General features: G+C 45.8%; 1 protein-coding gene across 3 annotated transcripts in view; it reads right to left on the reverse strand.

Annotated features, from left to right (window-relative positions):
• Window positions 1-20,396, reverse strand: part of KIF2A (kinesin family member 2A) — a 61,966-nt gene extending 41,570 nt beyond the window's left edge. For 2 of the 3 annotated variants that reach the window (XM_058680009.1, XM_004583733.4), the window contains exon 1: window positions 20,065-20,396. In XM_058680009.1, the coding sequence (XP_058535992.1) occupies window positions 20,065-20,128 (64 nt within the window). In that variant the 5' untranslated portion in view covers window positions 20,129-20,396. The remainder of the gene's footprint in view (window positions 1-20,064) is intronic. The other variant, XM_004583732.4, reaches the window with a different exon arrangement.
• Between the last annotated feature and the right edge of the window lie 5,582 nt (window positions 20,397-25,978).

The raw sequence follows: 25,978 nt of genomic DNA on the forward strand, positions 1-25,978 counted from the left end.
CTGAAAACAGGATCCTATTATATTTTTCCTCATTAACAGCTGAATTCACAGCAGCTGTGAAGCTGAGAAATGCCAGCAACCAATTAGGCTGGCACAAACCTTGTCTAGCATGGAAAGTATAATTTGGTTGCAACTGTAGCTGACAAGAACCAAAATAAATCAGCCAAGAATACTAATAAAAGTTTATTACAAGTATTTAAAAGTCAGAATGTTTAGTATATAATAAACATGTGTATTCTGCTAAAAGGATACAGTAATGAACATCAAGAAAAGTGTGAAAAGGCAATTCTTTTCAGACCTCAGGTTTTTTTTTTTGCTTAAGATTTATCTATTAAATATTTTTATTGGAAAGTCACATTTACAGAGAAGGAGAGACAGAGAAAAAGATTTTCTGTCCACTGGTTCACTCCCCCAAGTGGCCATAATGGAATCTGAAGCCAGGAGCCTCTTCCGGGTCTCCCACACAGGTGCAGGGTCCGAAGGCTTTGGGCCAAACTGGACTGCTTTCTCAGGCCACAAGCAGGGAGCTGGATGGGAAGCGGGGCCGCCGGGGTTAGAACCAGCACCCATATGGGATCCTGGTGGATGCAAGGGAAGAACTTAGCCAGTAGGGTGTTGTACTGGGCCCCAGTAGTTTACTTGAAAAAGGAGCAGTTAGCCCTGATGTACCTAGGATTATAAACTCAAATGTATTTTTCTTCTTCTAATTACTTTAATCATATGGTGGAGGTATACAAGAGCAGACACAAGACAAGTTAATAAGATTAATACTCACTTTTATCAGTTTCTTCCAGAGATGCTATGAAACTTACTCTTCTCAGACTTTTAACTTAAGGCCTTAATCAAAATTTCAAAGCCTAAATATGTAAGACTGCAACACAATTTAACTGATTTGTAAAAGTTGAACTTGAACTACAAAACTGTTACAATGGTAACAAAAAACTGAATTATTAGAATCTACAGGTCCTGTTTAAAGTATCAGAATTTTTTTTTTAAAGATTTATTTTATTTTTATTACAAAGTCAGATGTACTGAGAGGAGGAGAGATAGAGAGGAAGTGGAGCTGCCTGGATTAGAACCAGCGGCCATATGGGATCAAGGCGAGGACCTTAGCCACCAGGCCACGTTGCCGAGCCCCAGAAATTTTTGATTATGCTCAAATTAATGGTTCATAATTAAAAATATAATACCCATATTGGTGCCACTTCACGTTCCACTTCCAATCCAGCTCACTGCTTATGAGCTGGGAAAGCAGGGGTTCATGCTCCAGTCTTTAGGCCCTGCACTCATATGGGAGACCCAGATTAAGCTCCTGGCTCAGCACAGCTTCATCTCAGGTCACTGCAGCCATTTGGGGAATGAGCTAGCAAATGGAAGATTTTCTCTTTTTCTTTCTGTAAATCTGTCTTGCTAACAAAAATAAATAAATTTTTTTAAAGTAGCTCTTTTTTCCATATCTCTCAGGGACTAACAATGAAACCAAGCATAAATACTCATTCTCAGAAGAGAACTTTTATAACCATACTTTCAGACCAAGTGTTTGGATAACAATGTCTCCAGCAGATCTGCAGAGAGGAGGAGAGACAGAGAGGGATCTTCCATCGGCTGGTTTACTCCATAAACAGCTGCAGTGCTTGGACCTACGCTGACCCAAAGCTAGGAGCCGGAAGCTTCCCCTGGGTCTCTCACAACGGTGCTGGGGCCAAGGACCTGAGCTACTCCGTTGCTTTCCTGGCCTCTTGGATTGGATGGAGAGCTGGTGGGACACACACCAGTGTCCATTTTGGATGCAGGCACCACAGAAGAAGGCTTAGCTCACTACACCAAGGTGCTGGCTCCTATCTTAAACATTTTTAAAATTTCCTCTTAAGTAACTAAATATTGTATAAAGTATTTACCATAATTAGCTAGATATTTATAGTTACAGATTACGAATTTTTAAAATTTCCAAACAGTCATAACAAAACATGTTATGCTAATTATCCTTTGTTGCCTAAAGAGGTCTAAAAGATGCTTCATCAGGAACATGAATATAACTCACATATTAAATAAGTTAATACAATGATTTAATATTGTTAACACTAAAGTACAGGAAACTAAGACTGCCAAATACTGCTTTAAAATACACTACACATACAAGGATACTAAAAAACAAACAAACAAACAAACAAAAAACCTCAGAAAATCGGAGATACTATTACCAAGCAGAAATATGCTTAGTTAGATTACTTCTTGGTTTTAATGTTACTATAATCTCTCTTATAGTACATGTCAATCTGTTCTTAGCGTCACACACTAATAAATGAGAAGAGCCTAGCAATCTGGTGATTTGTCAGAAACCATACAAGCAGACCAGTAGTAGATCCAGCAAAGTCAAACTCTCCAATTCTGTGATCCAGGTTTTGTTAGCTAACCTAAGCAGTGATGAAAAGAATTCTTAATGAAGACCATGCAAGCACTCCGCCTTCTCCAAGGGCTTTGAGGGAACAAGGCACCAGTACAGAGGGACACAAACACGGTCTCAGCTGACACAGGGAACAGAGCTGCTGCTGTTCAGTAAGTCCACGGGGAGTGGGACTTGGCCAAACATAGCGACCTTGCTGGTGCGGCTTATCACAGTTAAGACGTTACTGTTTGAAACTAAATTAAAAAGCTCAGGCATTCCCTTCATAGACTTTCAGTACAAAATTGAAATTTTGACAGCACAGAAAAAAAGGAATATTGCGGCTAAGATTTTCAGGAATACAACTTAAAAATGGGTTAAACTTTACTAATGCTGTATACAGACTAAACATTTTCAAATTCTTACCTCATCTGTTCATGTTTTGAAACTGGGTGTGTAAATGTAATATTGCTTGGTTTCGTTCGAACAGCTGAGAAACTTTAAGGGGGTGTGTGTGTGTGTGTGTGTTCTGGATGACTGAACTGTACTGCATAGCAACAATCTGGGTAAAATTATCATCTGCAAGGGCTCACTGTGTAACCTCAGAAAGGTTCTAACTTTGCATATAAGGCAACAACAGAAATGTCACTAGGAGCCTGTCTTTTTTACAAAATCTTAAATCACTGCCTCGCGCAATGGCTCAATTGGCTAATCCTCCCCTTGTAAACTCCAGAATCCCACATAGGCATGGGTTCACATCCCTGCTGTTCTACTTCCCATCCAGCTCCCTGCTTGTGGACTGGTAAAGCAGTAGAGAATGGCCCAAAGCCTTGGGACCCTGCACCTGTATGGGAAACTCCTGGCTTCAGACTGGCTCAACTCTGGCCACTGTGGCCTTTTGGGGGATTAACCAACAGATGGAAGACCTTTCTCTGTCTCTCCACCTCTTAATATATCAGACTTTTCAAAAATGAATAAATACAATAAATAAATAAAGCTGGAAAGAAAGAAACAAAGAAAGAAAGAAGAGAGAGAGAGAGAGAGAGAAAGAAAGAAAGAAAGAAGAAAGAAGAGAAAGAAAGAAGAGAAAGAAAGAAAGAAAGAAAGAAAGAAAGAAAGAAAGAAAGAAAGAAAGAAAGAAAGAAGAGAAAATAAAAGAATGTCATAAATGACTGTCGGTTCTCAGTATAATTTTGCACACTGAGAATGACAGATTTAAAATCTCACCAAGGGAGCAGGTCTAGTTCAAGTCCTGCTTACTCCTAGCTTCCAATCCACCTTCCTACTAACATATCCAGCAGCCAGCAGATAAATGCTCCAGTATTCGGGGTCCCTGAGACCCCCATAGGAACAAGTATGAGTTCCTGTTACTGGCATTCAGGAGGCGACCTAACAGATGGAGGGTAACTGTTTCACAGACAAAAAATCAATCTTATTAAGCCACAACAACAAAACACAACTGCCTGAAGCCACTTGTAAAGAGAATATCAAAACAGAAATTCTAAAATCACAATATTATAAATTGTTAATCTAGCTAAAATTATTTCACATACAGACACCAAGGAAATAAGTTGTCAACAAAGGAAATCAAGAAGTTGCCAGGAAAAAAACAGAAACAAAAACAGGAAGGCGAGCCAATGGAAAAACTGTCCAATGCTATCAAGTCAAAGGAAAGCAATGTCTACAAGCGAGGCCAGGATCGAGAGGGTTAAGACGGAAGAACTATCCGCACTTCAATATGTTAATGAGAGTACTTCAACAGAGAAAACATTGAAAATACAGCACAGACCTACTCTAGCGATGACTTTTAGCAGATCTAGTTAGAACAAAAGAGGAAACGGAAAGGAAGCACCCCATCAAAGTAAAGAAGGCAGAGACAGAAACACAGCTAAGGATGCTGGGAGACGTGGAGCCCGTCTCCAACTGTTTCTCTCTCACAGGTGTAACGGCAAGCAAGATCATCTATACAGTATAGGTAGATCAGACGCGAAATTTCTCAGGAAAGAATGAGAAAAGCTGGTAATCTCTATAAAGTCTCTATGTTGAAAAACTTGGTTTATGCTTGGTAAATGTTTCCATTAACCAATACATAGAACACAGGAAATACAGAAAGACAGGAATAAAACCAACAGACTTTATTTTTGATGAAAATACATGTGATAATGTTTAGAAAGCAGATCTGAAATTCAAGAGAAAAGTTAGGTTGACAGAAGCATTTAAAAAAACACTTATTAACTTGGAAAAGGAACAGAGAATGGTCTGCCATTCTTTAGTTTACTCCTGTAATAGCTGCAATAACCAAGAATGGGCCAGGGCAAGGCCAGAAGCCAGGAACCCCACCCTGGTCTCCAACACAGGTAACAGGGGCCCAAATCTCAGGCCATCTTCCACTGCTTTCCCAGGTACATCAGCAAGGCACCGGAGCAGGAGCTCAGCAGCTGGCATGCTGACTGGCATGCTGGCATCAACTTAATCTGCAGCAACACAATACCAATGCCCCAGAGGTGTTTTTTGAGAACAGTTTTTATATAAAAATTTTTAAAACTAAAGACTGCAATTTCTACAATATAATAAAATACCCCTATATTCAGCTTCACTAATGTTTAAAACATGGCCATCCTCCAGCTACTCCTACCACCAACACTGCTGGATTATCTGGAAGCAAACATCACATGTATCACATCAATTTACCCACATTCACTTTAGTGTATATATAGATAGATATTTCTTAAAAGAGTCAAATGTTATTTTTCCTCTTATCCCAGATGTTACACTACAACTGGTATGCCTTACAAAATTGAATCACATGCATATTTTTTCAAAGATTTAGTTCTTTACTTGAAAGAGTTATGGAGACATGCAGAGATCTTCCATCTGTTCACTCCCACAGGTATAATAATCTTTACCATAGTTGGAGTTTAAACTACACTTCCCATGCATCTTTAAAATTCAAAAACAAAATTACTTATTTGAAAGGCAGAGAGTCAGAGATGAAGGAGATCTTCCCTCCCCAGGTTCATTCCTCAAATACTTAGGACAAGGATGGTCCACGCCAGAGCCCCAGAACTGAATTCAGTTCAGGTTTCTCACATAGGTGACAGGGACCCAGGAACCTGAGTCATTAACTGCCACCTCCCAGGGTATGAACTGGCAAGAAGCTGAATAGGAAGTGAAATAGTCTGTCCTCACCCAGGCACCTGTGATATGCAATGTGGGTACTCCAAGTGGTGACCACAGCCCCTACTGCCACGAGTCTTTTGGGATTTATGTTATGCTTATTAGGATCTCTTTAAATCTTGATCCCTGACACTACACGGTATCATGTGGAATGATCAGGACACGAACCAGTGCCGATATGGGATCCTGGGGCATGCGAGGCAAGGGTTTAGCCATTGAGCCATGGCACTATCAATGAAAAGAAACTAAATAGTTGACTTTTCTTGTTGTTGTTGTTAAAAACTAAAATGCTTATTTTTCAGCAAATTTTACTAAAATATCATTTTCATCTTACAATCAGATTTAATGTATATTTTCCTTTTTTCTTTTGTATCTTATTTATCACTGAATTGAATGTTAATGTTTCCCATGGTATGTCTGGACCTCATATACGCTCTATAAATCAAGCATATCATCTCTTATGGTCAGAGAATTCAGAGAGACATTCCACGGCTGTAATGAGAACTGTAGAATCCAAACTAACAAACCTCAGGCACACACACAATAAAGGTCTGAGGAAACAGGCATTTTGGTAGATGAGCTAAATCTATTCCCTACAGAATCAACTGAAAAGACCTGCCAAATTTACAAATATTTAATTCACTTAACAGCAATTATATTTCCAGGATTTTATCCCACAGAAAGTTATATATGTAGCAAACGACAAAATTTAAACATTTTTCAACAACAGTGTTGACTGCATAGTAGCTACAGCTTAGGTACAAACGTAATTGAGACTACAAGACTAGTTAAATAAAAAGTGGACATGGGAGAGAATCAAACTACGATTCATGTACCCAAAGGTTCAGAGTGTGTCATTATTAGGTGAAAATAAAATTAAGCTGAATCTGTGGGTGCACTGAGCAGACCTTACCCACCAACAGACCTTAGATTTCCTCAACTCTGGTACAAATGAAATTGGCTCCCTCTCAGGGCTACGGATACCACTCAGGTTACACCCTCGAGCCCTTTCCCATCGGGTTCTCTAAGGCAACATCAAATGACCATCCCAGATTAAAGAGGCTGGTCAGAGTGTTCAGGGACACCAGCAAGCCATGCTCAGGCTTTACAGAAAAGGCAACAGAAATCAAGGAACTTTTTGAAGCTCTTGAACAGGTGATCAGGATTCAAATCTGTATGTTTAAATGGTTACTCTTAAACAGTGAACTAATCAAAGACCTGTAAGGAGCTGATTGCAACAATACTGATAAGACTCAACGCCAGCCTTTCCAAAGTCATATCACATGAAGACGCACGTGAACAGCTGACCTGGAGAGTACCTCTAGGGGCCAGTGTTTGGCAGAGCGGTGTAAGCTATCCCCTTCAACGCCAGCAGGTTGTTCTACTTCCAACCCAGATCCCTGCTAACAAGCCTGGGAACCCAGTGGAAGATGACCCAAGATCCTGAGCTTGTGGAGAGCCAGAAGAGCCCCCTGAGCTGCTGCCTGACCCAGCCCAGAGAGCAGGAAAGACAGAGAGGAAGATCTTCCATCTGATGTTTCACTCCCCAAGTGAGCCACAACAGGCCGGTGCGTGCCGATCCGATGCCGGGAACCAGGAACCTCTTCCGGGTCTCCAACGCGGGTGCAGGGAAAGCAGTTGAGGATGGCCCAATGCACTGGGACCCTGCACCCGCGTGGGAGACCTGGAAGAGGTTCCAGGTTCCCGGCTTTGGATCGGCGCGCATCGGCCGGTTGCGGCTCACTTGGGGAGTGAATCATCGGACGGAAGATCTTCCTCTCTGTCTCTCCTCCTCTGTGTATATCTGGCTGTAATAAAATGAATAATCTTAAAAAAAAAAAAAAACAGCTGGTGCTGTGACGATCCAGAGCCAGGAGCCAGGAACCTCTTCCAGGTCTCCCACACGGGTGCAGGGTCCCAGTGCTTTGGGCCGTCCTCGACTGCTTTCGCAGGCCACAAGCAGGGAGCTGGCTGGGAAGTGGAGCTGCCGGGATTACAACTAGCGCCTATATGGGATCCCGGGGCGTTCAAGGTGAGGACTGTAGCTGCGAGGCCACTGCCGGGCTTGATTCCTAAAACTCTTAAAATACCAATCCTATTTCAAGGTGGACTTGATTTGTAACCCTTAATGTTTTTATATCCTACCAAGAGGAAGGTACAGAGATTTCCATATTCCTCTTTCCTCCACTTACACACAGCCTCCAGCAGTAAACATTTTATACCATGTACACCTGTTACAACAGATGAACCTACATCACATTGTTACATCCAAAGTCCACAGTTTAGTTTATGGTTCACTCTTTATGCTGCACCCTCTAGGGTTTTGGCAACTGTATGACATGTATTTATAAATATCATGGAGAATAATCCAACTGCCCACAAATCCTCTGTGCTCTTTTTAATCCCTTGCATATTAATTTTTTTAAAAAGATGCATAACCGGGCCCGGTGCCGTGGCCTAGCGGCTAAAGTCCTCGCCTTGAACGCCCCGGGATCCCATATGGGCGCCGGTTCTAATCCCGGCAGCTCCACTTCCCATCCAGCTCCCTGCTTGTCGCCTGGGAAAGCAGTTGAGGATGGCCCAATGCATTGGGACCCTGCACCCAAGTGGGAGACCCGGAAGAGGTTCCTGGTTCCTGGCTTCTGGCTTCGGAGCAGCACTGGCCGTTGCGGCTCACTTGGGGAGTGAATCATTGGATGGAAGATCTTCCTCTCTGTCTCTCCTCCTCTTGGGATAAAGAGGAAACTCAAATGCCATCACAAAAAAATAGACCAAGACGGAGAGTAGAGAAGATTTAAGGATGAAGCAGCTGCATTTCAAGAATCAAAACACTCCATCCTTTACAGATGAAGCCATGTTCTTTAAGCATTCACTTCTCCCTCCCATCATCTTCCAGGCACTCTGAGAAGGTCTTGGCTCGGTCTTAAGGCGATAGCAGAGCAGCCAGTTACAGCCCAAGTAAATTCCTACTGCTTAGAAACATTTGTTGATAGTGTCCCAGATCTTCAATTTCCAGATACCAGTGGCAAAAGTGATAAGCTGGTCAGATTGGATACTACACCGTACACAGGCTCTCAGGTTCTCTATGCTGTGTTCATGAGTAGGATTAACTTGATTAAACGCAAATAAAAGAGATTTTATCACCTAGACTCAAAGACTCCTCAAATGTGAAGTCCATTCGTTTCAACTCATCCGTCCTTTATGTGACACAATTAACACATGACTGTATAACACCTCACAATGTTCTAAATCTCACCTGTTCTGGACTATTCCTCACCCTCCTAGATGGATGCAAACACACCCACATTTAGCTCTCGTTTTCAGGGCCACCACCCCTCTAGCCTAATCTATCACTAATCACTGGCTGACTCCTGTTACTGCTCTTAAGAGATTAAGTCCTACAGTAGTTTCCAAGTGTCCTTAATTCCATGATCCCTATCTTTGTTTCCAAGCCTATAACAAAGTGTCCCACGTTGTCCTTCGTTCCTCATTTGCTATCCTTCCATCTGTGGAAAGTTTTATTTTGCTTGAAAGGCAGTGTAGCATCTCTCTCTCTCTCTCTCTCTCACACACACACACTCTATCAGCTAGTTTATTCCCTAAATGCCTGCAATGGTCAGGGGTGGGTTAGACTAAAACCAACAGCCTGGAACTCAATCCAAGTCTCCCATGTGGACAGCAGAAACCCACCTCCTTGAAAGTTATCGGTTGCTGCCTCCCAGGGGACATATGGGCACCTAATACAGGATGCCCAAGTGACCACAGGCCTGGAATGCCTCCCTCCCCTCAGGCAATCAGCTGATCATCTTCTTCTCCCCTTTTAAACACCATTTTCCAGGAAGCCTTATCATATCAGAATGTTCTTTTAAAATAATGTAGCCCAACCTCAGATGAACAATGAAATCAACAGTGTGTGACACACACACAAAATGCTATAGCCTGGGTTCCACAACAGACCCAAACAAAACAAAACAAAACACCCAGAAACTCTAGGCAAAAGGCTCAGCAGTTTTTTTTTTTTCTAAAGCCTTCTAAGTGATTATGAGAGCCCAGTATGTAAGCCATTACACTAACCCTACCCAGTCTAGAATTAGAACTCCTGAAACTCCATTGATGCAATATGTCCTCTGACTGTACTATATCACACCCCTAAAATACACTCAGCCACCCAGTCTTGGCCAATGCCTCGACCGTAAACAAGTGAAGCAGCCTTGACCCCTCGTGGACACCCGGCAGCACAGTTTCTATGCTCTGAGCATCAGGTTCCTCTGCTGTAAACTGGGTACCTTACAGGCTCTCAGGGAAATCAAACAAGACACAACAGACACACATTTGGCAAATACACATTTTGGTTTCTAAAAGGTAAAGATGTTACATCCCTTCAGACCTTAGGACTACCCCTGGATAGACTTTCAACCAAAGACAGTTCAAGCGGCAATGTGAACAGACAGACCCTCTAGAGGAGGCTGACGAGAAAGCTGGCCATGTGCAGCACGGCCACCATTTGGGCTCCCCTTGGTATCTCACTTTCCTTTTTTACAAGTTTTTAAAGATTTTTTTTTTTTTTTGGAAAGTCAGATTTTACAAAGAGAAAAATAGGCAGAGAGAAAGATCTTCCATCCGCTGGTTCACTCTGGGGAGATAATAAAATAATAATGATAATTCTATTTCACTTAAGCTTGCATTTGATAAGATAATGACCATGAACTTGACTTTATTTAGTTGTCTATATTAACAGGAATGATGTATATGGCACAGCAACTATATATAATCAAGTACTTAAATATTTAATATGGCAAAGTTCTAGTGTCTACTTGCACATGCGTATCCCTTATCTGAAATGGTTGGAAGGAGAGGGGAATTTCCAGTCCTCTACTTCCCCTCCCAGATTTTAGAGTATCTGCATACACACAATGAGATAGCGGGGGGGGGGGGGGGATGATCCAAGTATACATACAAAAATCACCCATGTTTCCGAAATATCCTAGGAACGTAGTCTAAAGGTAATTTTACATACAGTATTCCTATCATATATGATTGACACTTATCCTTTAAAGCCAGGAATAAAATTTCCCTCTTGTGACACTGAGTCAGCATTCAAAAGTTTTAGATATTGGCTCATAGGGTTTCAGATTTTTAGATAAGGATTCAGTATAATGTAACATCATTTTGACCAAAGGTTGACATGTGACGGAAGGGCAATCTAAACAGTATCTGCCATACAACTGGACCAGCAAGGGCTAAAAACTATGTCTTACTTTTTAAACTGGCGTGAAGGTCTCGTGGCTAAATCCTCATCTTGAACATAGTGGGATCCTGTATTGGCACCAGTTCATATCTCAGATGTTCCACTTTCTATCCAGCTCACAGCCTGTGGCCTAGGAAAGCAGAGGAGGATGACCTAAAGCCTTGGGACTCATAGCCATGTGGGTGACCCAGAAGAAGCTCCTGGCTCCTGGCTTAGGATTCACTCAACTCCAGCAGGTACGGTTCTTTGGGGGAGTGAACGAGAGATGGAGCACCTTTCTGTCTCTCCGCTCTGTAAAACTGACATGCCTTTCCAAAAAAAATAAATAAATCTCTCTTTGAAAACCAGCAAACAAAACAAAAAAGTTATATCTGCTCTGAACCTAAAAATGATCTCAACAACGTCGTTTTAAAAAATTTGGGCCCGGCGGCGTGGCCTAGTGGCTAAAGTTCTCGCCTTGAACACGCCATGCCCCGGGGTCCCATATGGGCGCCGGCTCTAATCCCAGCACCTCCACTTCCCATCCAGCTCCCTGCTTGTGGCCTGGGAATGCAGTCGAGGACGGCCCAAAGATTTGGGACCCTGCACTTGTGTGGGAAACCTGGAAGAGGTTCCAGGTTCCCGGCTTCGGATCGGCACAGCACCAGCCATTGCACTCACTTGGGGAGTGAATCATCGGACGAATGATCTTCCTCTCTGTCTCTCCTCTCTGTATATCTGACTTTGTAATAAAAATAAATAAATCTTTAAAAACAATCGAGTGTCTGAATCTAAGCTACTTTGTAAGTAAGCACTGGAATGGGCACCGTAATACAGCATGTTATGCTGTCGTCTGCAACACCAGCACACGAGATGAATGCCGGTCCCAAGTCCTGGCTGCTGCACTTCTGCTCTAGCTCCCTGTGAACAAGCCCAGGAGCTTCTTTGCAGTCTCCCACAACGGTGCAGGGTCCCAAGGGTCTGGGCCATCCTTGACTGCTTTCCCAGGCCACAAGCAGGGAGCTGGACTGGAAGCGGGGCCGCAGGGACATGAACAGGAGCCCATACGGGATCCTGGTGCTTACAAGAGGAGGATCAGCCAATGGAGCCATCATGCCAGACCCCAGTTACATACCTGTAACTAAAAAACGACTGTATTGCCATGTGATTCATTTTTATTACCTAAACAATGATATATAAAGTTGAACTAGCAGAACAATAAAGTGACAAAGTATATAAGGCATTAGGCCATTTAAAAATATTTTCTAAAGACTGTCTTCCTTCCATGAGCTGCAAGGTTCCTGATGTTAGCTTGAAATCTTCAGCTTGCTCCACATTTCAGAGCTTCAATGAACACAACCTTTTCATCTACTTTAACTGAACAATATCTTCCTCCTACAGTCTGGTATTTTGAGACCCAAAAACGGTATCACTTTTTTTTACCAGAGACCATTCCAATAAGGGTCCATAACACTGCTCTTTCGTGCCTTTTCCAAGAGCAAGAAGTAATTTTCTGCATCTTGCTCAGGCTGTAGAAAGGTGAACGGAACCTAAATAACAGAATTCTTCCCTTACTCCCATACTTCTTGACTTTCATAGACAGATGGGATTTTACTAACTGGTAAAATTTCTACACAATCATTAATTACAATGTTTCAAAACCAAGAACCAGCCTGGCCCTGCATTACGTGGTGGGAGTAGCTGCCATGTGGCCCGAGTTCGGCCCTGAGCAGTTCGTTTGAGCAGGACTTGGGGGTGCAGACTTGTGGGGGACCTGGGGGATGTTGATGGCCAGGGCGTAAGGAGACTGGGGGCCTGGAGTCCATGCAGGCGGAGTGAGTCTGGGGACTTTCCTCACAGGCGTGGTCCATGGATTGATTAGGAAAGGAGGTAAGGAGACGTGTGGGAGAGAAGGCCACTGAGGGAATGTGTTGCAGGTGAGGAATGACTTCTGAGGGACTTCCATAGACAAGGCCACTATATACTTGCAGGTAAGCAAGGGGGCTGAGACCAAACGGTATGGAGGGTGGAAGCCACAGGACTTCAATGGATTACAGAGATGTACCAGCCCACATGGGAGATCTCAGCTGGGCTAGCTAGCATGGATTACAGCCAACCACCACTCACCAGTGCATACTAAAGCTAGAGCAGAGGGCCTGCCTGGCAGGGCTAGATCACAGTACCCGCCAGTGAGAGTGGGAACAGGGCCATGACACTAACCAGCACGTGAGAGAATGAGGTCTGAGGACAGATTCTGTGGGGAATATGTGGGCCCACTCCCACGAACTGCAATTTCTGCTGGTTTGCTTAAGAGCTGGCGGTGGCGACAGGCTGAGATAGGGATGACCAGGGAACCCCCCTACCACACACACACTCATGGGTTGGGAATAGGCCAGCCAAGTCCAGGCTGCCATATCCACAGGTGAATCCAAGGGTGTGGGGTGGGCTGGGTCACAATATCCACCAGCTCGGAGGAGGCAAACTATGTCGGTAAGGGCCTATTACCCACTGGCACATATGAGGTCTGGGTCTGAGAGTGGACCTGATGGGGGAATCTGGGAAACTCCCCTGGTGCGCTAAAGCTCCCAATGGTGAGCATGTGATTCAGGCCTCAGTGTTGGTCAGGCGAGGCAAGGTAGCTCACCCATTGGCAAGTGTGTGGGCTGGTTTTGGAGAGGGGCAGGCCAGTCAGGACCAAACTGACCTTAACTCTCTGAAACGTTCAGAGGCCAAGCTGGAATGCGGGTCATACTGGGCTAGGCTATCACACTTACCATTCTGCATGAGCCAGGGACGGGAGAAGGCTGGTCAGGGCTGAGCTGCAGCACCCACCAATAACAGCTGGGACTGGGGCAGGCTGGGATAAGTCGGGCTGCAGCATTAGACGGCCAAAGTCAAGATGGGTAATGGACTATGCCGAGCTGGGTCAGAATGACCACCGGCACATGCACAATCTGGGGCTGGGAATAGGTTTCTTTGGAGATCTAAGGGGACATCCCGACTGGGTTGCGATTCCCAGTGGTGAGTGCAACAGCCAGAATGGGGGTGGCGTTCTGGGCTGGACACAAATGCAGTATTCCTAGGCGTGGGAGTGGGCTGGATCTAGGGTGCGCTGGACTGGGCTAGACTCCAGTGCCCACTGGTGCTTGTGAGAGTCAGGGTGGGTGTAGGAAGGGCTGGGCTAGGTCTTGACATTAGCTGAACCACATGAGAACTATATCTGGGTGTGGATAAAGTGTGGCTGGGCAGCAAACCCCAGCTAGCCTGCACCTACTCTGGTTTATGTTTACATCAGTGGCTCTCCCCCAATCCAGCTCACATAGAGGCCAACAGGTGCTGTAGCCCTGCCTAGCCTGATCTGCCATTGGTTCCAGTTCTCACACTCAACAGCAGAAGCAGTGAACTCGGCTGCTGGGTTTCTGTGGCGATTCCCCCAACTGAACCACTGGACTAAGAACTCCAACCATGGGGAGAATTGAAGGATCTGTGGTCTGACTGTGGAGCGCATGTGTCAGTACTGAGCCTCCTCAGTGGCTAAGATGGAGCAGTGGACAACATTCCCATACACACATGAAGGATATGGCAGTCCATTGGGGCCTGCAGAGGACATATGGTATCATAGCAGAGGAAGGAGAGCAGAACAAATTGCTCAACTGCCCCAGCCAAGCATTGACAGTAAACATCTAGGCGAATGGAGACTCTGGGTGGACTGTGTCAGTCAACTGCCCCAGCCAAGCACTGACACTAAATATCGGTAAGTGGAGACTCTGGGTGGACTGTGGCAGCAGAGACACTTGGAATACCTCATATTTGAACTGGCAAGATGGACAGCATTTCAGAACTATCAAAATCACTCGAATGAAACCCTCGGAGCAGACCCCACACTGGGGACCCTGGGATGGCATCGGGTGGCTGTTCGCCATCCCCAGGCACTGAAATGGCATTTGGGACACTGGATGTGGTTTCTCTCCTAATTTCCCCCAGATATAAGAGGAAGAGGGGGAAGATCTGGAACAGTGATCTCACCCACACTCCCCTAGTCCTCAACCCTTCCCACCCTGGTAAACTATGTAAACATCATCAAAAATAAAAAATGAAATTCAAACACAAACCAAAAAAAAAACCGGGGCCATGATTGTAGAGTAGCAGGGTTAAGCCACTGCCTGCAATGCCAATATCTTATGCAGACGACCCTTCAAGATACAGGCTGCGGGCCCGGCGGCGTGGTCTAGCGGCTAAAGTCCTCGCCTTGAAAGCCCCGGGATCCCATATGGGCGCCGGTTCTAATCCCGGCAGCTCCACTTCCCATCCAGCTCCCTGCTTATGGCCTGGGAAAGCAGTTGAGGACGGCCCAATGCATTGGGACCCTGCACCCGCGTGGGAGACCCGGAAGAGGTTCCAGGTTCCCGGCATCGGATCGGCGCGCACCAGCCTGTTGCGGCTCACTTGGGGAGTGAATCATCGGACGGAAGATCTTCCTCTCTGTCTCTCCTCCTCTCTGTATATCTGGCTGTAATAAAATGAATAAATCTTTAAAAAAAAAAAAAAAAAAAGATACAGGCTGCGCCACTTCTAACTCAGCTTCCTCTAACATGCCTGGAAAAGTGGTGGAGGATGGTCCAAGTATTTGGACCCCTGAAGCCACATAGGAGACCCAGATGAAGTTTCTGGCTTTGGCCTTGTGATGAGGTGCAGCCAGTTAATACCCACTTGCCAGGTTAATTGACAGCATGGAAAGTGCAGAAAACGGGGGTTCTCCCACCCTTCCTATCTCCTCTCGCACCATTCAAGTTTGAGTGTGTGAAACCAGCTCCAGAGGTTCCTCTCTTCCGCCTCCCCATCATTCAGATTGACTGACAGCATGGAAACATTTCCAGAGGCTCCTCCTGCCTGGTCCCTCTGGCACGACTTTAGATTAATTAACTACAGGAAAACTTTGGGCTCCAACAGCTCCCTTCCTGCCTCCTGCCACTTACTTAATTGAATGCGGAAACTGTCCACATTGGTCTAAGTCCGACTGGAGAGTGGCAGCTTAAAAACCCCTGGCTTGGCCCTGCTTCCCATCCAGATCCCTGCTTGTAGGTTGGAAAGATAATCGAGGACAGCTGAAGGCCTTGGAACCCTGCACCTGTGTACCTGTGTGGGGGACCCCAGGGAAGCTCTTAGCTCCTAGCTTCAGATCCGCTCAGTTGCAGCAGTTGTAGCCTCTTGGGGAGTGAATCAGCAGTTGGAAGAGCTTCCTCTCTGTCTCTCCTCCTCTCTATATATCTGACTTTCCCATAAAAATTTAAAAAAATCTTAAAAAAAAAAAAAAAAAAGCTGATTCCACTAAGGCCTGCTCAGTGGCTCTGGGAATCTAACAGGAGCTGCTGCCAACAAGCTTGGCCAATAAAGACTCCTCCTAACATCCCACATTTGTGTCCAGTATGATCTTTTTTGTACTCTACAACAGTCTGACTTATCCCTTGTCATTGTGGGTTTTGGGGAGTCAGCAAATGGAAGATCCCTCCCTCTAATAATTAAATAAATCTTAAAACAAACAAACAAACAAAAACCAGTAATGAAGACTCACTCTATATGCAAGGGCCAGCACCATGGCATAGAGGGGAAAGGCTCTGCCTTTGGTATGAGCATACCATATGGGTACTGGTTTAAAGTCTCAGTTGCCTCACTTCTGATCCAACTCCCTACAATATGTGTCTGGGAAAGCAGCATAAATGGTACAAATCCTTGAGTCCCTGTACTCTTGTGGGAGTTCTAGAAGAAGCTCTTGGCTTTAACCCAGCCCAGCTCTGGTCATTGTGGTCCTTTGGTAATTTAAGAATCTACTAGCTGGGCCCGGCACAATAGTGGCTGAAGTCCTGGCCTTGTGTGAGCTGGGATTCCATATGGGCGCTGATTCGTTTCCTGGCTGCTCCACTTCCCTTCCAGCTGCCTGCTTGTAGCATGGGAAAGCAGTCAAGGACTGCCCAAAGCCTTGGGACCCTGTGCCTGTGTAGGAGACCTGGAAGAAGCTCCTGGCTCCTGGCTCCTGGCTTCGGATTGGCACACTAGTTGTTGTAGGCATTTGGGGAGTGAACCAGCGGATGAAAGAGCTTTCTGTCTTTCCTCTCTGTAGATCTGATTTTCCAATAAAATCTTAAAAAAAAAAAAAAGAATTTACTAGCCAAAATATTTTAATTCTGCAATACCTTAGCTTTGGCTGAAGTGGGATGTGGGGAGCTGGACACTGTTCCTTTGCATTCCCTACACGCCCCTTGTCCCCAGTGCAGCTGGAAAACATAACAGAAGCGCCATGGACCCAAGTGTTAACTTAAGGAAATATGCTGCCTCATCAGTGATACAGAGTGACTTAGGGATTTGGAGGCTAACAGGCCATCTGGTTTAGTCATCACTGAAGATTTATCAGGGTGTTTTGTGTTTTCCAGCAGTGTCTTGAAAGACAGGATAAGCTCATTTTGGCTCACCTGTTCACCCTCAGAATCTGTTTTATTAATATATGAGCATTACTGATGGGAAAAGCGTGGCATGAAACAGACACAAGGATCACTGCCAAGGAGCAAAAACATCAAGTAACAGATAAGTAGCGATCCTTTTCACTCCTGTGATTTTCACTGCCTCAAACATTACATCAGTGTTCATCCAACTAGGAAGCTTATTTCTGCAACAAAAACCACTAGTGTTTTATCTAACATAGGTCTGTTACGGGAGTGGGAGGAAGCGAAACAGCTTTTTGAAAGTAAAGACCAAAGGAAAGTCTCCTAAATTTTAATTTTTACTGTGAAACACCCTCGTCTTAACTAATGATCATTTCCTTCTTTGTAAGTCCTCCACATACTATTTGCCTTCCATCAACTCCATCCGGCATCCAAGATATACTTCTAAACCTGTATGTTAGGATGATACTCAATACAGTGATGTCCATTTCTTATGGGAAAATACTTTCAAAATGTGTGTTTTCCCCCCAAAATGTGGTTTTAAGTATCACTTATATATGAACATAAAACTGGGCCCAGCACAATGGCTCAACTGGATAATCCTCCCTTGCAAACACTGGATCCCATATGGGCGCCTGTTCATGTCCCAACGGCTCCACTTCCCATCCTGCCTGTGGCCTGGGAAAGCAGCAGAGGATGGCCCACGGCCTTGGGACCCTGTACCTGCGTGGGAGACCCAGAAGAAGCTCCTGGCTCCAAATCAGCTCAACTCCCGCCATCGTGGCCACTTAGGGAGTGAACCAGCAGATGGAAGATCTTTCTCTGTCTCTCCTCTCTACAGATCTGCCTTTTCAACAAAAATAAATGTTTAAAAACTTAAATATATATACAAACTCTTGTATGTGAAGGCTGAAAGATTATTAGAAACCTATATCCTAGGGGCTGGCTCTGTGGCATAGTAGGCTAAACTTCTGCTTCAGTGCCCATATGGGTACCTGTTCATGTCCTGGATGCTCCATTTCTGATCTAGCTCCCTGTTTATGCCCCAAGAAAGCAGTGAAGGATGGCTTCCTTGGATCCCTGCACCCACGTGGGAGAGCAGGAAGAAGCTCCTGGCTCCTCCTGGCTTACAACTGGCTCAGCTCAGGCTGCTGCATCCATTTTGGGAGTGAAACAGTGGATAGATTTTTCACTCTGTCTCTCCTTCTCTCTGTGTAACTCTGCCTTTCAAATAAAAATTTTTAAGAAATCTATATTCTAGAACCCTCCCCAAGAACCAAAAGTGCTTCATGTCCAGCAAAAATCAAAACAAAGATATCTCCTGAATGCTACACTAAACTTAAGGATGTAAAAATGTGTATCTTTTGTACCTACAATTCTAAAAATAGGCAAACCATTTGTTAGTAGAAAGAATTGGCCTAAAGATGAAATAAAGCTGAAGCGAAAAAATATGAAAGAACTCCAAATGCAAGTAAAAGAGAGCTCTCTTTTCCACTCGTGTCACTGTTAACTTCTACACCTCTAGACAGTATGACTTATTTCTTCACACATAGGGTACTGCTGCTCCAGTTCTTACCACAAGTGACCTCAAATAGAAAAGAATCATTAGCACAGTGGGGTCTCCCAGTAGGTCCAAGAGCCAATGTGGAAAGTCAGCAGAGCTTCATACAACTTGCTCAGACCTGGTCAAAACTGGGAGGGTGTGAATGTGGTTGGAATGTTACTACTGACCACGCTAAGAGCCATGAATAAAAGGAATAGGTATAAAAGGGATGGAGGTCAAGAAGGCCTCCGGATGCTAAACCCTACGCATCTCCTTTGGTGCTCAGACTGAAAGGGAGAAAAAAAAAAAAACTCCCTCTAAGCATTTTCTCATTTACAGCATAAATGATGTCCAAAGCTGGCAAGCTTATCTCACTCCACACCCCAAGTGAATGACATAAAACATTTTCCCCCAGAGGAAGCAACAAGAAAAATACATAAGCCTAAGGCTCTGAAAAATAATACAAGGGGAGGGAAAAATCCCAGCCAGGCTCGTGCCAGCACCTTGTCATACACTTTACTCAGCCACCTCTCTCTCCCCTGGGTGTGAAAATATCAACATCCGGCACCCACCCCCACCCAGAGGTCGCGCGCGCGGCGCCCTGACCGTGTCCATCTCAGAACCGTCACCTTGGAGCGGCTGACCAGCTATTTCTCCCCACCCCGATTCACGGCCGAGCGCAACATTCCCTCTATCCTTCTCCCAAGAAAGGAAAAAAAAAAAAAAAGGCAGCGAGCATGCACAACCGCGAAAAGCCTCAGAGGCCTGGCAACCACACGCCAGTGTAGACCCATCGGATCGGGTCAGAAAGGCCCTCGCCGGCGCTCGGTGGTCGGCTCCCTACACCCCCAAATCCCCGCTCCCCCACCCCATCATCACCCCTCCACACACACACACACAACCCCGCCAGGTCAAAGGAAGAAGCCAGGGCGCAGCGCGCGAGGCAGGCTCATCCTTCACGAAGCCGGCTCCCTCCCGGGCTCACGTCCCTGGGGAGGATGGAGATGTTGGGAGCAGCCAGGGGCGCCCGCCCGGAGCCCCCCCAGGGACGGCCGGGCAGCCCGCGACACCCCGGCCGGCCTCGCCCCACACCCGCCGCGCACCGCAGCGGTGCCCGGGCGGCCCCCACGCCGGCCTCGCCCGCCACACACGCCACACACAAAAGCGCCGCGGCCGCCGCCTTCCCGCCCCCACAGCCCCGCGGAGCAATCAATGAGGCGGCCGACGCCCGCGTCCCCAGGCTCGGTGCACACGCGAAGGCAGGGTCCGGGCCCACCGGGCCAGGCGAGCGGCTCACCATCGCTCCGTTTGATCTCCACGTAAATCCCGATCTGGATCTTGCCGAAGTTGGCCGTTGCCATCACCTCATCTGGAGCAGAGGCAGCGGGCCGAGGGAGGGGACCAGGAGGGCGGAAAAGGCGGGGAGGGGGCGGGGTAGGTGCGGGATGGGGAGCGGTTGCCCGCGGCCGCGCCGGCCCGGGCGACAGCGTGGACGGGAGGAGCGGGGGCGCCCCGCGACGAAGAGCTGCGGGCGGCCCGAGGCAGCCGGAGGCCCCGGGGCCTGCAGGTCGGCGGCAGGACGCGCGCGCGCGCGCCGGGGCGTCGGGGTGAAGCGAGGGCCGGGGCCGTCAGGGCGGCGCGGGGAGAGAGTGGGAGGGCCCGCGCCCGCCGGCCGGCAGCCGACGCTGAGGAGGCGGGGCGCCGCGCGCCTGCGCAGAGCGCGCCTCCGGCGTCCTGGCCGGCGGCCTCCTCCCCGCCGGGCCTCGCCGGCGGCCTCGAGGCGGCCCCGCCCAGCGCCGGGCACGGGCGGCGGGCACGGACGGTGACCTGCGGCGGGCGGCGGCTCGGCGGGTCCGGCCTCCCCGACGAGCCGGCGTCGCGTTTGATTTCGGCGCGCGGCCTGGAAGACGCGGGAAGCGGCGGTCCGCTGCCTTGTGGGCCCCTGGTGTCTCGGAATGGACGCTGTTGGAATGGATGAAGGACCGCCGCCGGGGCCTCGTTGCTTTCCACAGCTAGCGCCGGGTCGGCGGGCGGGGGGGGAGCGTGTGCCAGGACCTGCCGTTGACATCATGAGCCCCCCTCCTTGTCGTCTCTGACGGTGGTCCCAAGTCTCGCCTTTCAGAGGTGACTGGCCCAGTCAGTCCTCAGGACAGACACACCTGCACCACGTGTCCCATCCCTTGAGGGGGCGTCCACCCCTAAGTGGGAAGGAAGGTCCGCTTCTGTGTGGCCTGGTCTTAGGGCTCAGCATCCCTCCAGAAGGACGCCCTGCACTGGGGGAGGCCTTGGCTGCCCAGTGTTGCATGCATCCCGTGCTGTTTGTGCTGCGGGGGGTCAAGACCTGTTTGTTCCTGGCCTGGCTAGGCAACAGCTATGACTCAGGGACAGAGGGCAGCGATGAAGGGTTGACTAAGCAATGTGCCACTTGTGCAGTTACTTGACCAGTCGGACTACATCAGCGAGGTAGAGCAGGGATCTTGGAGACTGTTTATAATCGCCAAATAAAAACAACCCAAGCTTGTGACTTCTGGGCCTGAAGTCTTGGGTCATCGTATGGCGGCCACACACTTTTTTTTTCTCGTGCTGTATTTCAGTAAATAATAATAATAAGTCAATCATTGGTAGCTAAATTTCATCTATGAGTGTGTGTGTGTGTGTGTGTGTGCGCACGTGCCTGTGTGTGCCCTTAGGGGTTTGTCGGTGCCCTTAGACTTTTCAGCCTTACAAAAGTGCTCAAGTAGATCTAAGAAGTTGTTCAAACCGAAGTCAAGTAGAACCTAAAAAATAGTTAACTGCTCCATCTGCAGTGCCACTATTTTAGAAGGTATACTTGCGCAGGAACAGGCTGTAGAATCCATTCTAAAGAAGACAGAACGGATAGACAATGTCTAAAGCAAACTTCTGCTTTTCCATCCCAGAAATGACATCACGCTTCATGACTTCCGTTTCGGAACCAGGCTTGACAAAGTCAGCTTTCCGTTGGCTGTTTTCTTTTTGTTTCATTCTCAGATGTCCCTGTCATTGAGAGACAAGGCATGAGTTCTTTAAAGAAAGCGAAGAAATCCGCTGTGTGACTGCATTTTGGGTTGTTCCATGAAGTACTAGGTGTTGTGACAGTTGCTGACACATACTTTCACCTTGCTGGCTGTGCAAGAAATCCTAACCCTTAATCCACAAAAGGCATTTCAAAAACACGCACGTCATGCTGTTCCCAAAAATGTGTGAGACGTGGCACTTGTCAAACACGGAAGTCTTTCCTTTGCAAGTCTTACCCAAAAGGCTCCTGACTTTTGGTGCGCTCCAACATGTGTAGTTAGCAAGACTTGCATTATGGGTTTTGTATGCAGGTGGCTTTTTGAAGAGCAATTACAGCTGCGTGCAGCAAGGCAATGTTTCCATCAGTACCAGGATCGGAGTTTCTGACGCTGAGTTAGGAATGAACAAGAAATATTACCCTAACTCGCACTGCCATTATTAAATGCTGCAATAACAGATTACTGTGATAAAGGGCCAAAATTCTATTTTCTTTTTCTTTCTTCCTTTCTTTTTTTTAATTTGTTTATTTCTTGGAAAGGCAGATCCACAGAGAAGGAAAGACAGAAAAATCTTTCATCCACTGATTCACTCCCCAAATGCCTACAACAGCCAGAGCTGAGCCAATCTGAAACCAGGAGCCAGGATCCTCTTCCGGGTCTCCCACATGGGTTCAGGGTCCCAAGGCTTTGGGCCGTTCTCCACTGCCTCCACAGGCCTAAAGCAGGCAGCTGGATGGGAAGTGGAGCAGCTGGGACATGACCCGGGGTGTCCATGTGGAATCCCAGTGCTTGCCTGGGAAAGGATTTAGCCATTGATCCATCACACCAGGCCCCAAATTACATATTTTGATGAACTTTTTGAAGTAATCTCATATAACTTTGCTGAGAACTACATTAATAAATATCTTCTATAACCTTACTAGGAACTGCTTTTCTAGCTAAAGATTGTATAGCAGACATTGAGGCATTCGATCAATGAGTTATTTTTTTAAGCAGCCTGCATCTACAATTTCCTTTCTGTCAGTTATGGAAAATTTTTGTGACGATAGATGAAATCAAATATGAGTACTTTGATGTTTATAACAACTTAAAGTAACAACATCCTATAAAAATAGCCCAGTACTCTATTATAATCCTCAAATGATTAATTAAAATTTTATGTGATATAAAATTAAGCACACATTGGCAATTTGGCACTCAACCTTACAACCTCACATTAAGAGGATAAAAATAGCTTTACAGATCTGTTAGTATTCTTTCATCCAATGTGTATTCTTTAATCCACCCTACGCTTAACCAGCAAAAAAACCTCAGAGTGGTACATCAGGTAAAACCTCCACCTGTCGCAGTGGCATCCCATGTGGGCACCTGTTTGAGCTGGGCAGCTCCACCCCCGATCCAGCTCCAGGCTAATGTGCTTGAAAAAGCAACAGAAGGTGACTCTGGTATTTAGGTCCTGACCCATTGATTTAGACCTGAATGAAGCTTCTAGCATCGGACTGGCCCAGCCATAGCTGTTATAACCATTTGGGGAGTGAGCCAGCAGATGGAAGATTCCTTTGTGTCTCTTCACCTCTATTTTTTTTTCTAAGATTTTTTATTTTTCTTGAAAAGTCAGATTTACAGAGAAGACACAGAGAGAAACATCTTTCGTCCATTGGTTTACTCCTCAAGTGGTCACAATAGCTGGAGCTGAGCCAGTCAAGATCAAGGACGCTCCTCTGGGTCTCCCACTTGGGTGCAGGGTCCCAAGGCTTTGGGCCATCCTCCACTGCTTTCCCAGGCCACAAGCAGGGAGCTGGATGGGAAGCTGGGCTCCTAGGATTAGAACTGGTGCCCATATGGGATCCCAAAGCATGCAAGGTGAGAGTTTTAGCCACTAGGCCATTGCACCAGGCCCAATTCTGCCTTTCAAATAAATAAAATATAAATATAAAATCATCAAGAATAAAACTGCGTAAGAGAGACATAGAAATAATTTCATCAAGAAATGGGAAGATGTTAACCAAAGAGTACAGACTTTCTTATAAGATTACCAAGTTCTGGGGATCCACTATATGAGTGCTAACAAATACTTTAATTAATTTGATTGTGAAAATCATTATATAGTATATGCAAATATATCAAGTTATTACTGTGTATGCCTTTAACATATACAATCTTTACTTGTAAATCAAATATTTTTTTACAACTTTCAGAAAAAAGAAAACCACAAGCCATATATAGTGGATTACTCAACAGAAGAAAATCAGTAATATAAAGAAAAAATAATTTAAGTAGGTTTTTAAAGTGGAATCAAACAAATGCTTGGATATGCTCATTTTGGAGTCAAAACTATAAAGAAATATAAAGAAGGTTCTATTAGAAAAGTTAGGACCCAGTGCAGCAAGCCCTACTGGCTAACGTCCTCGCCTTGCACACACCAGGATCCTACATGAGTGCAGGTTTGTATTCTGACGGCCCTGCTTCCCATCCAGCTCTCTGCTTGTGGCCTGGGAAAGCAGCTGAGGATGGCCCAAAGCCTTGGGACCCTGCACCCACATACGAGACCCAGAAGAGGCTCCTGGCTCCTGGCTTCGGATTGGCTCAGCTTTGGCCATGCAGTCACTTGGGGAGTGAGTCAGCAAATGGAAGCTATTCCTTCCTCTCTGTCTCTTCCCCTCTCTGTATATTTGACTTTCCAATAAAAAAAATAAATCTTAAAAAAAATTTTAAACAATGAATTGATAATTTTGGAGAGGGAGAGAACTGGGTGGAGTAGAGGTACTTAGAGGGCAAAGTTCGTTCCAATTTTAGTATATATGCCGCCTAAGCGGGCACTGTGGCAAATTTCAACTTCTTGGTGTGAGGGAGGTTACAGGGAGTTACCTTGTAATATTTAATTACTGTTAGTGAAGCATTAATAATTATAGTTTCAATAATAAAATAGTACTGTAAAATTCTATATAACAATTATATAATTATATAAATTATTAACATTAATATTTGTTAAAGAAACATTAATATTTGTTTTTTTAATTTCCTGGTTTCCTATTTTAATTTATACTAAATAAAAGTTTGGTGTTTTTTTTTTTTTTTTTTTTTTGAGAGGAAGAATTACACAGAGAAGGAGAGAGAGAGATTTTTCATCCATTGGTTCACTCTCCAAATGGCTGCAGTGGCTGGGGCCGAGTTGATCTGAAGTCAAGGGCCAAGAACTCCTGCCAGGTTTCCCACATGTATGTAAGGACCATTTGAACCATTTTCTGCTGCCTTCCCATGGCATTGGTAGGGACCTGGATGGGAACCAGAGCAGCCAGAACGCATTTTGTAACACAAGTAGAGGCTTAGCATACTAGGCACTATATAAAGGAATTTAAAAGAAGTTACAGGCAAGCAAAAATAAATGCAGGACCCTGTGTGATGGTCTAGTGGCTAAATCCTTGCCTTGCAGCCACCTGGATCCCATGTGGGTGCTGGTTCATGTCCTGGCTGCTCCACTGTTCATCCAGCTCCCTGCTTGTGGCCAGGGGAGGCAGTCTAAGACAGCCAAAGGCCTTGGGACTCTATACCTGTGTGGGAGACCCAAAAGAGGCTCTTGGCTCCTGGCTTTGGATCAATCCAGCTCTGGCCATTATGGCCACTTGAGTAGTGAACCAGTGGATAGATAACTCTCTCTGTAGCTCCTTCTCTCTGTATGTCTGTCTTTCCAGTAAAATAAATAAATACATAAGTCTTAGTAAAACAAACAAAAAACCCACATGTAATGAATATTATAACCAACATGTGTACAATACGCTTTTTAAAAACAGCAATTAATTTGATGCTTAAACTTTAAAAAAAAAAGATTTATTTATTTTTATTGGAAAGACAGATATACAGAGAGGAGGAGAGACAGAGAGAAAGATCTTCCTTCCAGTGATTCACTCCCCAAATAACCTCAACGGCCAGAGCTGAGCCGATTCGAAGCCAGGAGCCAGGAGCTTCTTTCAGGTCTCCCATGTGGGTGCAGTGTCCCAAGGCTTTTGGCTGTCCTCCACTACTTTCCCAGGCTACAGGCAGGGAGCTGGATGGGAAAGAGCTCCGGGATTAGAACCGGTGCCCATATGGGATTCCATAATGTTCAAGGCTAGGACTTTAACCACTAGGCTACCACACTGGGTCTGAATTTTTTTAAAATATAGAATACATACACTC

This window comes from Ochotona princeps, chromosome 23 (genome assembly GCF_030435755.1).
Source record: "Ochotona princeps isolate mOchPri1 chromosome 23, mOchPri1.hap1, whole genome shotgun sequence".
NCBI lineage: Eukaryota > Metazoa > Chordata > Mammalia > Lagomorpha > Ochotonidae > Ochotona > Ochotona princeps.